General features: G+C 33.5%; 1 protein-coding gene across 1 annotated transcript; it reads left to right on the top strand.

Annotated features, from left to right (window-relative positions):
- The first annotated feature begins 4593 nt into the window (after positions 1-4593).
- LOC132603714 (DEAD-box ATP-dependent RNA helicase 20) lies at positions 4594-13291 on the top strand. Its single transcript, XM_060316901.1, has 10 exons — positions 4594-4808; positions 6905-7161; positions 8647-8826; positions 8966-9127; positions 9270-9424; positions 10248-10340; positions 10536-10621; positions 10742-10968; positions 12513-12743; positions 13036-13291. The coding sequence occupies exons 1-10, from the start codon at positions 4753-4755 to the stop codon at positions 13095-13097; spliced, it is 1509 nt and encodes a 502-aa protein (XP_060172884.1). The 5' UTR covers positions 4594-4752; the 3' UTR covers positions 13098-13291.
- Positions 13292-14505: the final 1214 nt, after the last annotated feature.

Genomic DNA, 14505 nt, shown 5'->3' with positions numbered 1-14505 from the left:
CCCAAACCCACCTTTCTATATAGTAGTCAAAAATTGGAAAACGGATTTAATATATAAGAATTTTAAGTATGTTGCTGTACAATAATTTCATTTGCTCCCACTAATGGGTTGATACGCATGTGGCAATAAATTTATCATTATTGATTTAATTGTTTGATTTTCTAAGCACTTTTGTATTTTAAATATATTGTTGTACAATAATTTCATTTGTTACGTCTAATGGGTTGATACGCATGTGTCAATGAACCCATCATTATTGATTTAATTGTTTGATTTTCTAAGCACTTTTTTTTTAATATTGCTTGATTTTGTTAATATGAGATTCATTTTTTTTTTCCGGTGAGTTTGGATGTGGTGGGTTCCATTTTTTTTATTATTATTAATTGGTGTTTAATATGGGATCCACAATTTTTTTTTAAAATATTAGTAGTTGTTTAAAATATGTGGGCCCACAATTTTTTTTTGGGCTCACTAACAGACGACGAAAAAGTGTGGTGACTGACGACAAACTCTATAGAAACATGTAGTAAAGAGAAAAGAAAACCACAAATTTTCTTCTAGAAGCTTCGCTTTCAATATACACACACTAGCCTAATAACTTAAGTACTTAGAAACTATATGAAAAGTATTATAATTTAATAATTAATAATTTAAAATATTTAAAGGATATATGAATAAATTGTGGTCAAAGATTTTCGAAATTTGATTATTGAAATTCGAATTGTATCACATAAATTGGAATAGAAGGAGTATCATGTGCTAAATTTGATGCCCGTACTCAGTTCTAAGTTGGTCAAAGTGACCTTTTAGGTTCAATTTGAAACATTAAGGTGGAAATCAACATAAATGAAAAACTGAAAGGGACCAAATTGAACGTAGGTCAATCAATAAGAATCAAAATAGAACCAACAAAAACAGAAGCAACAGCGGTGGTGAAAGAAAGCATGTTCATATCCAGCATTATTACTGCTTGTTCTTCTTTAGCAAAGAAACGAAAATCACTATTTTCTTCTAGAAGCTTCCCTTTTGATATTGAAATTGAGATATTTTTGTTCAACATTATTTTCGCATAAAAAGATAGCTAAATTTTTAATTAAATTTAAAATCGTGATTTTTCGAATAAAAATAGCTAATATGACTATTTTAGTGAAAATAACTTTTTAGTGTTTTTCAAATATCGAATTTTTTTGAAATTCAACTTCTAGTTGAATTTTGGGATTTTTCAAAATTTTATAGCCAAAAAGTAATTGCCGAAATTCAACTTTGGAAAAAAGTAAAAATATTCATGGCCAAACAGCCACTAAATGGGTCAAGCGGCCTTCTAGTTTCAATTTATAACATTAAGGTTGAAATTGAGATAAATGAAAAACGTAGGATTTAGTAGCTCAGTTGGTTGACTATCTGAACTTTCACTTGGTGAGAATTCGAACCCCACGTTGTAATCCCCTTCTCCATTTCCCCTTGAGTCCGGAACCTAAATGACCCAATAAAAGACCCATTGAACCAAAATACCGCCAGAAAAAAATGTGATACCAAAGTACCTTTAATGCACTTTTTTTATGCATTATATAAAAATGAGTTAACGTCCCTCATTAACATCCGTTATCCGAGCATTTTAAAAAATTAAAAAAATTGCATAGCGCAGCAAAATAGTGTGCTATGCTGAGCACTCAAATTTTTCTAACCTTAAACAATGGTTAGGTTGAGCTTGTGTTGCCTTTTTGTTGTCAAAATATTCTTGTGTTATGATAATAATAATTAGGCAAACTTGTGTATTCCTATTCAAACTATTCCGTATCAATTTTTTAGTTGACTTTATATCTTATAGAATTTTAGTGAACTTTAATATTTTGAATATTAGTTAAAGTTTTAATTATTATAGTTTTATCCAACATTGAAATACTTTTTCAAATAAATTTTTGGTTTTCAAAGGGCATAAAAGTCGATCAACATTTTGAGGATATTTTTGCCGTTCAACCTTTAGCGTTTCAATATTCATGTTAGTTAGTTTCAGAAATTCACTCAAATTGATACGGAGAGGATATTATTTTTATTAGGCATAAGCTAAATCTCGTATTTTAATTGTCTTAAAAATAATTAGAATTATTTTCTATGAAGGAAAGTAAGACACTTAAATTGATACGGAAGGAACATTGTCTTTCCTAAGCATAAGCTAAGTGTTATATTTTTTGTTGTCATAGAAAATGATTATAATTATTTTCTAATCTTATGTCTTCGGTTGTTTTAAAAAATGATTAATTATATAAATTAAAGAAAAGCGATACACTTGATATGAAAGGAATATTATTTTTTCTAAACATAAGCTAAGAATTATATTTTTGTTGACTTAGAAAATGATTATAATTATTTTCTAATATATTTTTGGATGCCTTAAAAAATAATTAATCATTTTCTATAGACGAAAGCAAGACAGTTAAATTGATACAAATGAAATATTATTTTTCGTAAGCATAAGCTAAGTCTCAAAAATAATTATAATCATTTTCTATGCCAACAAAACATTATAACACTTAGCTTATGCTTAGAAAAAACAATATCCCCTTCGTATCAATTTAAGTGTCTTACATTTTTATAAAAAAATAACATAGTTATAATTTATTTTTAAGATAACCAAACATATAAGTTTTAGCTTATGCTTAAGAAAAGAATATCATCTCCGTATCAATTTAAGTGTTTTACATTTCTTCTTAGAAAATAATTATAATCATTTTCTAAGACAACAAAAGATATAAGACTAGCCTATGCTTATGAAAAATAATATCCCCTTTGTATCAATTTAAGTGTTTTACTTTTCTTTTAAGGAACATAATTTAATCATTTTTTACGGCAACCGAACATATAAGATTTCGAAAATTATAATCATTTTCTATGACAACAAAAAAATATAACACTTAGTTTATGCTTACGAAAAACAATGTTCCTTCCGTATCAATTTAAGGTCTTTCTTTCTTTTATAGAAAATAATTCTTATTATTTTTTAAGACAATTAAAATATAAGATTTAGCTTATCCTTAATAAAATTAATATCCCCTTCGTATCAATTAAGTGTCTTACTTTTTTTTTATAAAATAATTATAAAAATTTCTGAAACTAATTTACATGAATATTGAAACGCTAAATGTTGAACGACAAAAATATCCTCAAAATGTTGATCGACTTTTATGCCCTTTGAAAACCAAAAATTTCTTTGAAAAAGTATTTCAATGTAGGATAAACTATAATAATTAAAACTTTAACTAGTATTCAAAATATTAAAGTTAACTAAAATTCTATAGGATATTAAAAGTCAATTAAAAAAGTGATATGAAGTAATTTGAATAGGAATACACAAGTTTGCCTAGTTGTTATTATCACAAAACGCGAACATTTTGACAAAAAGGCAACACAAGCTGACCTAACCATTGTTTAAGGTCAGCAAGATTCAAGAGGTCAGCATAGCGCATTATTTTGCTGCATTATGCAAGTTTTTTTTTTTTAATTTTTAAAATGCTTGGATAACGGATGTTAATGAGGGACGTTAACTCAGTTTTATATAACGCATAAAAAAAGTGCGTTAAAGGTATTTCACATTTTTTTCTTGGGGTATTTTGGTTCAATGGGTCATTTATTGGGTCATTTAGTAGGTGTTTGGACATGCGATTTCATCTCATGAGATGAAATTATGAGATGAAATCCCAAATCATCCAAAAAGATATGATTTGGGATTTGAAATCATGATTTCAAAAAATATAAATGTAAAATTTGACCCATACGTTCATATTTTGTAAAAAAAAAAAATCCATAAGTTGGTATATATATTTATCAATCATGTTTACCAACCATTTGTATTAAATATTAATCCGTAAGTTGGTAAAATATATTTACCAATCATATTTACCATGTGGGAGAATTATATTAAAGAGTAGTTACATTACTATTCATGTTAAATTTTTCTTTTTATTAAATTAAAGTTTGATCAATTGATGTTATATTTTTTAGAAAGACCTTCTAGTAGTGTATTAATTTTATTATAAACTATGATTTACTCATTTGGTAAGATTATATAAGAATTGGGAAAATTTTGATGATTTTCACAACTTGTGAGATTTTTATGTTTATAAAAAAAACTGCAACTTAAGAAATTCAAATTATATATCTAAACATAATTTCATCTCATGAGATGAAATCATGTCCAAACGGCTCCTTAGGTTTTAGACTCTCTTTCCCCTTCCCTGCGCTTATGTAATAAACAATTTAGAAAAAAAAGAAGAGATAAATGAAACACCAGAAGGTACCAAATTGAATGTTAGGTAAATCAATAAGGGTCGTTTGGTAGATAGTTGAAATTATCCTGAAATTATAATCTCGAAACTAATTTATCCCATCTATTGGGATTATTTTATACCATAAAAATAGTATAAAATAATCTCAATATAAATGGGATAAGAAGGTATAAGCTGGATATCCCAACACTAATTTTTTTTATCATATTTGATAGAAAATATATACTAAACATGATATAAAAATTAGTGCTGGATATCCAGCTTATACCTTCTGCGAAACGACCCTGAGGATAAAAAAATAAAAGCAACAAAACCAGAAACAACAACGGCGGTGAAAGAAAACACATTCATATGCAGCATTATTACTGCTTCTTCTCATTTTGAACAGAGAAAATAAAACCCACCATTTTTCTTCTAGAAGCTTCCCTCTATCGTTAAACCCTAATTAAGGCGACGTCGTTGCCGGAAAATGAGTCGCTACGATAGCCGTCCGGCCGATCCTGGCTCTTACCGTGACCGTCGCAGGTAAAAAAAACCCCTAATTTTACTGTATTCATATACGCAATTTTATATGGCGATAGTTGTTATTTACTGTAACTGTGGTTAATATTTAGGTTCTTTGGATAATTACTATAACAAACATCTTAAAGTCGCTTTTTCATATGATATATGATAGTTCCTATTGATTGTAATTGTGATTAGGAATTAATTTGCTCTGAATAAAATGTATTTAGCTTTAGATTACCTTCAGCTATACGTATAAACATACTCTTATTGGCTTATTTACTGTAACTGTGTTAATGTTACAGTAAAAACCCTAACATATTCATATACGCATTTCATATGAGTTAGGTATTATTTCCTGTAATTGTGATTAAAGCTTAGGTGATTTGTGGATTATCTCTTTCTGTACGTGCAAACATCAGTCGCTTTATACGATAGTTCCTATTGGCAGTAATTATGATTAGGAATTTAACTGCTCCGAATAAACTGTATTTAGCTTTAGATTATTACCAGCTATAGGCATAAACATACTCTTATAGGCTATTCATATGCGATAGTTCTTATTTCCTGTAACTGTGGTAACGGCTTAACTGCTTTGGATAAAGTGCATATTTAGTTGTCGATTATCTCTGTCTATACGTACAAACATCTTATAGTCGCTTTTTCACACTCCCTCCGTCCAATTTATGTGATACTTTTCCCTTTTCGAGAGTTAATTTAACTAAACTTTGAAGCTAAATTGGATTAGATTAACTTAATATTTTTAAGATTAAAATTTATATACTGTATTTGAAACCGACATGAAAAGTACTATAAGTTGCAGCTTTTCTCATATCAATTTGGTGAAAAAATACATCTTAAAATGTTGGTCAAATTCATGCAGTTTGAATCTCGGGAAGCAAAAAGTATCACATAAATTGGGACAGAGGGAGTATAATATACAATAGTTCTTATTGACAGTTATCTGCTTTTGAATAAACTGTATTTAGCTTTAGATTATCTCCAGCTATACGTATAAATACTCTTATAGGCTTATTTACTGTAACTGTGGTTAATGTTACAGTAAACCCTAATTATTCAATCTCTGGCTATATGTAACATATTCATATACACATTTTATATGCGATAGTTCTTACTTCCTGTAATAGTGGTTAACGTTTAGCTGATTTGTGGGTTATCTCTTTCTATACATACAACCAACTTCTAGTCTCTTTTTCATGTTGTATATGGCGGTTCTTATTGACAGTTGTTGTAATTAGGCGTTTAATTGCTCTGAGTAAACTGTAGTTAGATTTAGATTATCTCCAGCTACACATATAAACATACTCTTATAGGCTTTTCATATACGATATTCTTAGTGAGCGTTTGGACATAAGAATTGTGAAATTTGGAAAAAGTATATTTGTTTTCAAGTTGAAAATAGAATGTAGAAATTGGAGTTGTGTTTAGACATGAATACAAATTGGAGTTGTTTTTAAATTTTTGTGAGTGATTTGGAGTGAAAATTGTGAGAATAACTTTTTGGAGTTTTCTGAATTGTGAAGTTGAATTCCGGAAAATTGTAACAATTCTATGTTCTATGAGCCGAGGGTCTCCTGGAAACAGCCTCTCTGCCTTCCCAAGGTAGAGGTAAGGTCTGCGTACACACTACCCTTCCCAGACCCCACTTGTGGGATTACAGGGGCTATGTTGTTGTTGTAACAATTCTATGTCCAAACAGTTTTCCGGGAAAAAGTGAAAACTATCCATGGCCAAACGCGCACTTAATGGACTGTAATTATGGTTAGGGTTTATGATTTCTGTAAACTTTAGCTAATTATAGATTAATCAAACACTATTTGAAAATAGCTCTTCTAGTATCATCCATAGGAAAAAAGATCCCTTGAGAGTTTGTTTTACCATTCTCAAAAAAGAAAAGAAAAAAGGATCTTTGAGTTGTGTGACTGTGTCCTTATTTCTGAATCCTTCCCCACCTAGCTACTCCAGGTTGGGGTAGGTTCTAGGGGAAATAGACATACTCATATACTTTTTTCTTATATGACATTTTTTAATGATTGTAATTATTGTTAGGGTTTTAGCTGCTTTGAATAAGCTGTTCAATTTTGGATTATTTTCAGTGATTCGGGCTTCGGTGGGGGCTCAAATTACAAGTCATCATCATCGAGCAGGAGAGATTATGAGGGTAAGGAGTCGCCACGGAAGGTTGATTTGGATGGATTGACTCCATTTGAGAAGAATTTCTATGTTGAATCACCGTCTATCGCTGCAATGACTGAAAGCGAGGTGGATGAGTATAGACTACGGCGGGAGATCACTGTTGAGGGTCGTGATGTGCCCAAGCCTATAAAGTCCTTTCATGATGTAGGATTTCCAGGTATATTAAAGCAAATGGCCTTTAAAGTACCACTATCCAGTCTCCAGCAAAAAAATTAAGTTTCATTCGTTGTATTTTTGACCGGAAAAGAAAAAGTACAATAATGGTGTGAAAAAAATTCAGTCCGATCAAGACTAACACAATTGGGAATAGACGGTTGTAGCTGGTCAAATTAGACTGATTGTGGTGCAAAAATATTAGTGTGAGTATACCGTACAGAAATTATCACCCACTTTTCCAAAATAGAAATTTTATTGTGAGTATACTCTAATTTGTTCCAAGAGCTCAATTGTGGTGCTACTTGGTACAATTTCCTACATATTGCAGTGTGGGATACTATTGGTATTATTTGGGGCTAATGAGGTACTTTGTCCAACGGTCTGTTTTGCTGAACGTCTGAAGTATTGTAGTAGTAACATAGTGGCAATCAGTTTCTCTTATTATTTGAGCAGTGCTTCAACTATAGATACTTAGATTTGCCCATGAATATGAACTAAATCAGCATCATAGGAGATGGAAGGATGGTCGTAATGAATAATGCAAGTCATGCATGTAAGTTTCAGCTTCAAAACGTGTGCAAAAATGCAAATATTTATCGAAATGACCATTGTGAATCATCAATGTGTCTAAAAGGGCAGGGCACGTTAGCAGGGTCTGGGGAAGGGACGCACCCCAAGGGGTGTGATGTAGACAACCTACCCCAATGCAAGCATCAGTGGCTGCTTTCATGGCTCGAACCTGTGACCTGTAGGTCACACGGAGACAACTTTACCGTTGCTCCATGGCCCTCCTTCCGAATCATCAATGTGTCTGATTTACTGAATTACTGAGCTGTGCAGATCTAGTGACTCAGCTTACCGAGGACATGACCTTAGATAGGAGGGTTTGGAGGACCCATATTAGGGTAGAAGGCTAGTAGATAGTCTCATTACCCTGCCTTATTAATAGTCGCATTATCGTAGTATAATTTCTTGTGCTCTAATTTATGCTATTATGCTATTATCTGTTATTTCCTGTGCTTTGATTATTCTATGTTATCTGTGTCGCTTGCGTTACTTCATTTCCATATCGCTTTGAATCTCTTAGCCGTATCTGACCTCTTTTTATGTTTTTATTGAGTCGAGGGTCTCTCGGAAACAGCCATCCTACCTTGGTAGGAGTAAGGTCTGCGTACACTCTACCCTCCCCAGACCCCACGTTGTGGGATTTCACTGGGTTGTTGTTGTTGTTGTTGCAGATCTAGTGACTGAGGGGTATTTTCCGACTTTTAACATAGAACTTGTCAATTCATACTTCTTTCTCCATTTGATTATTGCTTTCGTATTATCGTTTTCAATTTCTCAAATGCCTCCGGTTTTCTTTGGTGGGTTTTATATAAATCAATATTTTTGATTACGCGTGTCACAAGCTTTTGGTTGAATGACACTTCATTTTTGTTTTTGCTTTTTCCCCCCTTTCTATGTTTGCTTGGTGCCACTACTTCAGATTATGTCTTGCAAGAAATTGAAAAGGCTGGCTTCACTGAACCTACACCTATTCAAGCTCAAGGTTGGCCTATGGCCTTGAAGGGTCGTGATCTCATTGGTATAGCAGAAACAGGGTCTGGGAAGACAATTGCTTATCTATTGCCAGCAATTGTGCACGTTAATGCCCAGCCATTTTTAGGTATAAGTGCAGAGCAGCTCATTCACTCACGAGTACATGCACCTTCATATTTGTTGAGCAGTACTTCTTCTTGTTGCATAGTGTGATTTTTGATGCAATTCTTCTCTCTATTGCTTTTTTGTTCATATCTTATTTCAAGCGCCTGGAGATGGTCCAATTGTCTTAGTGTTAGCCCCAACTCGTGAACTTGCTGTTCAGATTCAACAAGAAGCTACGAAATTTGGTGCATCATCACGGATCAAGAATACCTGCATTTATGGTGGGGTTCCAAAGGGGCCCCAAGTTCGTGATCTTCAGAAAGGTAGGTGGCGATATGCTCAACGTGACTTTACTACTGTGTCGTGATGTTGATGGATCGGGTATATCCTAGAGCTTCTTCTCTCAGTTCTGTAGTATTATTTGCATGTCATAATAGAACTAATCAACATATTTTTACTTGATAGGTGTTGAAATTGTTATTGCCACACCTGGAAGGTTGATTGATATGTTAGAATCTAATAATACAAATCTGCGAAGGGTGACATATCTCGTGCTGGATGAGGCTGACCGCATGCTAGACATGGGTTTTGAACCTCAGATCCGCAAAATTATTGCTCAGGTTTGCTTCTGTAATTACCTGTTAGATCCAAAATTTAGTTTACCTTCTTTTCTTAGTACTCTGCATATGAAACCCCAGGTTTTCTTGCTTCTCTTACTGGATCAAATTCTCGTTCTCAGCACAAATTATAAGTTCTCTTTTAATTTATTTCTTAAGCCGGTTAAGCAACTGTATCCTCTATAAAGTTAGTGTCTGGTTTGTTAACCAAAAATATCGATTTGCGAACAAGTGATGACCTAGAAAGTTCTATAATTTTGCTGGGATCTTCTGCAGTTAAATTCATTATTCTGAAGATCAAGATCTTAGCATTACCAATTTTTTTAAGGAAAAGACAAATTAAGAGAGAAATCCTAAGAATCTTTTAAGTTCTACATTGGATCTCACCCGAATCGCCCTCTCTATCCTCCTGAGGAGGAGTTTGGTTTCAAACCCCGGTTCGAACAGGAGTATTACTATCATTTCTAATGTTTATTCTATCTTTCGTGTTCAAATCTGATGAAACAACTAGCTTTTTGTCAGAAAAAAGAAGGTATTTCTCTTAGAAGAGAGAACTTTGACTTTGAGATATTGTTTCTCCCTTGAACCTTTTAGTTTGGAGTTTAATTGACAATTTCTCTCATTCAGAAGGACTAAAACTGTACTAGAAGTCTGAAATAAATTTCTCGATATTTTTTCTATTTATTTGGACAATACAAAACATTCAGAGAAGAGAAATGTAATTCCTGCTTTGTCAAGTCAACAAGCGTACTGTTTACCCTCTTTCCTCCCACTTCGACATTCTTCATACTTAGGATGTTGGTTTTATGGTTCGATGGTTGTGCAGATACGCCCAGATCGTCAAACGCTGTATTGGAGTGCCACATGGCCCAAGGAAGTTGAGCAGCTTGCAAGGCAGTTCCTTTTCAACGCATACAAAGTGAGTTTTTTTTGAGGTTCTGATCCAGTTCCTCAGCCCATTCAGAGTGAGGATATTGATCATTATGTTGTGGCCCAACTATTCTTTCTATAGTGTCTGCAACATGAGAAGTGAATGTGCTATTTTCCTTGATCTAATAGTTTGAACGTGATTTGTGCACTTCTTTTTAACTATATTCTTTGAAAAATTGCTCAGGTGATTATTGGTTCAGCTGACCTGAAAGCTAATCATGCTATTCGCCAGCATGTCGAAATTGTCTCGGAGAGCCAGAAGTATAATAAGTACGGCGTTATCCTTTTATTTTCTTATTTCAAGTATCGCAGGCCTCAAAACCTTTTAAGATAGTTCTTTCACATTTGTTTAGATTCTTCCATCAAACTGAGCTTGTTTTGTAAATTCAGATTAGTAAAGTTGCTGGAAGATATTATGGATGGTAGTCGGATTTTAATATTCATGGACACCAAAAAGGGGTGTGACCAGGTAACTCGACAGCTCAGGATGGATGGTTGGCCTGCACTTTCTATTCATGGTGATAAGAGTCAAGCAGAAAGAGATTGGGTCCTTTCAGAATTCAAAGCTGGAAAGTCTCCTATAATGACAGCTACAGATGTTGCTGCTCGAGGTCTAGGTATGTCTAACAAAAGGACACATAAAAATAGCTATTTTGGCGCTCATCTTAATATCAGATCTCATCTCTAATTCTTCCTGCTCCCATTACAAAAGGCATTTCGCTCTCATTTTCTTTAGAAATTAGCTGTTTTCCCCCATTGACCTGTAGGATCTTTTGGTATGAGCTCCTCCCAACTCTGCCTCTCTTCACCTGCAAACAAAGGCACACACAACAACAAGAATAATACAAACAAAAGAGGGAGAACATAAAGTTATTTTTGGGTGGTGGGGTGGGGGACCCTTTTGGGATCTGCTTGAACTATTCTAACAAAATTATTGCAAGACATTTTGATTGATTCTACATGAAAAACATTCGTGTATTTTCAGTCATTGATAGCCCAGGCCAGTTAAAGTTTCATCTTAAAAGGACCTTGTTGTACTAGAAATATTGGTTACTTTTTCATCCAATGATGTGAAGGATGAAACAAATTATTTTGTGTGTTGAATATCGTAGTAGGATAAAATATACATGTCAGATAAAAGGGTGAGGTGCAGATTGTAGAATGAATTAAATAAATTGAGAAGCATATGGTAGAGATAAAGTAAAAGCTTAGATGGATTTTTTTTTTCAATCTATCAACTGCCCTCAATCACAAATTAGTGGGGATTTCAGTATGAAACCTATTATTTTATTTGGCTCTATTAGCTCTTTGATTTCAATACTAATGTATTTTGGTGATAAGAAAGATACCAGATAATAATAGGAAAATTGGAGGTTTTTATAACCAGAGGTTCTGTAAATCGGACACATACTAAATAATTTTAGGAGAACTAGCATTTTTTATAAAACCGGAGGCTCTTTAAGTCTTACGCGGACCTACAAGTCTCCACCCCCTGACATAGTCTGGATCTCTATCTTCTAAGGCAAACTAGAGGTTCTCTAAATCTCGATCTCATGTAAATATAGTATTCTATCGTGCGTCTAATCCCTTAAAACTCTGACTTGTATGGATTTTCTGCAGTGTTATATTTTTTTGTCTTTGTCTTTGTCTATGACTATGGTATTGTTAGTCTCTATAATTTTGCAATCATATTTTTATGGACTGCCAATTCCTACATTCTTGGCCATCAAATGTGAAGTTATTCGGGATCTTTCTATGTAGCATATTGTAGATGACACAAGGACAATTTTTCAGTTTTCATATATGCGAACAGAAATAACTCATTTTGGCACTTGGTTTGTTCTGAATGCTTCATAAATATTTCTTGGTATATACCCTTGCATATCTTGCTAAAGGAGCAATGGCTAATATCTGTTCTTAAGAGGGTACTCCGGCAAGGAAAAGATCTTCTGTGCAAGAAGTTTATGACAATCATGGTAAATTTTACTGAAGTACAGAAAAATGGGTATCACTTTAGTTAGGGAGTTGAGCACTACTGCCCTCCAATCTCTGAAGGCCCGATAACATTGTCTTAGGGAGAAAGAAGTAAATTTGCACCATAACTAAGTTCACTACTACTTGGAAACATTTTATAGAAATTATAACTTTTGAATTGGTGCAGATGTGAAGGACGTAAAATTTGTAATCAACTATGACTTTCCCGGATCACTGGAAGACTACGTTCATCGCATTGGTAGAACAGGAAGGGCTGGTGCCTCGGGGACAGCATACACATACTTTACTGCTGCGAATGCTAGGTTTGCAAAGGACCTTATTAACATTCTCGAGGAGGCTGGACAGAAGGTCAGTCCGGAACTGGCAAAAATGGGACGCGGTGCTCCTCCCCCTCCAGGTTGGTCTATAGGCTATGTGGGGAAATAAATTTAACTTTTTGCAGTTCATCATAGCAACATCAATATACTGGATATTTTGAATCTTGTTCTGCCTGGTAGGATCGATGGACTAAATTCCCATGGATACAACAACAATAACAACAACATACCCAGTGTAATCTCACAAGTGGGGTTATGAAATTCTGCTGCCTGTTCTTCGCTGTCAATAACATTACGGGCTATGAAAAGAACCATATATCTCTGTGCCTTACGACCTATGCTTTCATCTTAATGATTTTCTTTTATGACTAGGTCATGGAGGATTTCGAGACCGTGGAAGGGGAGGTTATGGAGGCAGTAGGCAATGGAGCTAGAGAAGACCGGGTACCATCGAAGGCAAATCATCCAAATGCTGCATTTCCTTTCAAAGCTAGTAATTTTTTCCAGCTTGATGTAAATCTACTCATCTTTTAGCGATGATCATGACCATATTTATGTTGCATGCATGTATAATATGTTCAAATTATTTAATTAGTAGGTGAAAAAATTAAACAATCTTAATTTAGTAGCTAGTGTGTTCTTTTTCTTGTTACTGTCAAATTCCTCGAGGCATAATCGGTTCATAAGGCAACGGTACTAAAAGTTGTAGATGGACTACACCGTTTGCAATTTGCAAGTCAGTCCCATACCAATTAGGAGTAATGTTAGTAGTTCAACCACCTCTAATCACTGGTCATCATCATTATACTCCCACAATCATTAGTCATACCTATTAGCATTATGGTTTTCTTATTCCGTGTGCTATAAATCTCTTGGGAATCATTGCACTGTTCATATTTATTTATGAATAATTTGATGGACACGTTGTACCTATTAATAAAAAATTATATATTCATGAGCCCCGAAAAAGTCGATTTGACTCTATGCAGCAATGTTACAAAAATCGTACAAGCTAGCTGTGGTGGGGGTCACTTTTACAACAGCTTATATATCTTTTCCGTAAATTTGTTCGTTTTCGTTTGTATGCCGTCATTATTATATCTAATTTTTTTATTTCTTATTGTTCTCTTACTTTATTTTGAGATTCAAGAATGTGAATTGTATTCGAGGTGTGACCCCGTGGTTAACAAAGTGTGAATCATAAGAGCACTTTTATGTGACTTTTTCCTTTTTGAGAGGTAAATTTTGATTAAACTACGAAGCTAAATTGGATTGGATAACTACATGAAAAGTACTACTATAAGATGCAATTTTCCTCATAAAAGTTCATGCGGTTTAAATTTCGGAAAGTGAAATTAAAATAAAACTGAGAAATTTATCCATTCTGCCGTGTAATAGTTAATCCTAAAGTATTACCATTTTTCAATAAATCTTTTTAAACATTGGTAGATATCTTTTTCTTCAACATGCTCTGAATGTGACCGATTCACGCTAAAATTCTCTTCTTACTGTTAATTCAGAGTAGAGAAGAAACGTGAAAGCAATTGAATTAAAGAAGGAGAAGTTCTAAAAGAAACGTAAGTGATCTTCCTCAACTCTTCCAAGTCTGCGTCAATGGAAGAACAGTATATTTTACTTCTTTTTCCTTTTCCCCACGTAATATTTATCCAAATATTCACATGTACCCAGTACCGAGTTCAGATAAATTTGTAATTTTAATTTTTTAACTGTTCATGTTAAAAAATCTGCCTGTTTTAATTTGAGTGAATCCCACTTTACCCCCTTAACATTTAAGGATTGGGAAACAATACCCCTTCACATATTGAATTCACATATTGAATG

The sequence above is a fragment of the Lycium barbarum genome, chromosome 7 (assembly GCF_019175385.1).
Source record: "Lycium barbarum isolate Lr01 chromosome 7, ASM1917538v2, whole genome shotgun sequence".
Taxonomy (NCBI): domain Eukaryota; kingdom Viridiplantae; phylum Streptophyta; class Magnoliopsida; order Solanales; family Solanaceae; genus Lycium; species Lycium barbarum.
The sequence above is the reverse complement of the archived record's forward strand: the minus strand, read 5'-3'. Positions and strand labels throughout refer to the sequence as shown.

Excerpts from the sequence above, each read along its gene's own strand:
- LOC132603714 (XM_060316901.1), top strand. The coding sequence starts at position 4,753 with ATGAGTCGCTACGATAGCCGTCCGGCCGATCCTGGCTCTTACCGTGAC. Across the intron at positions 9,425-10,247 it reads TCCGCAAAATTATTGCTCAG|ATACGCCCAGATCGTCAAAC; the intron begins GTTTGCTTCTGT and ends ATGGTTGTGCAG. Across the intron at positions 10,969-12,512 it reads TGTTGCTGCTCGAGGTCTAG|ATGTGAAGGACGTAAAATTT; the intron begins GTATGTCTAACA and ends GAATTGGTGCAG.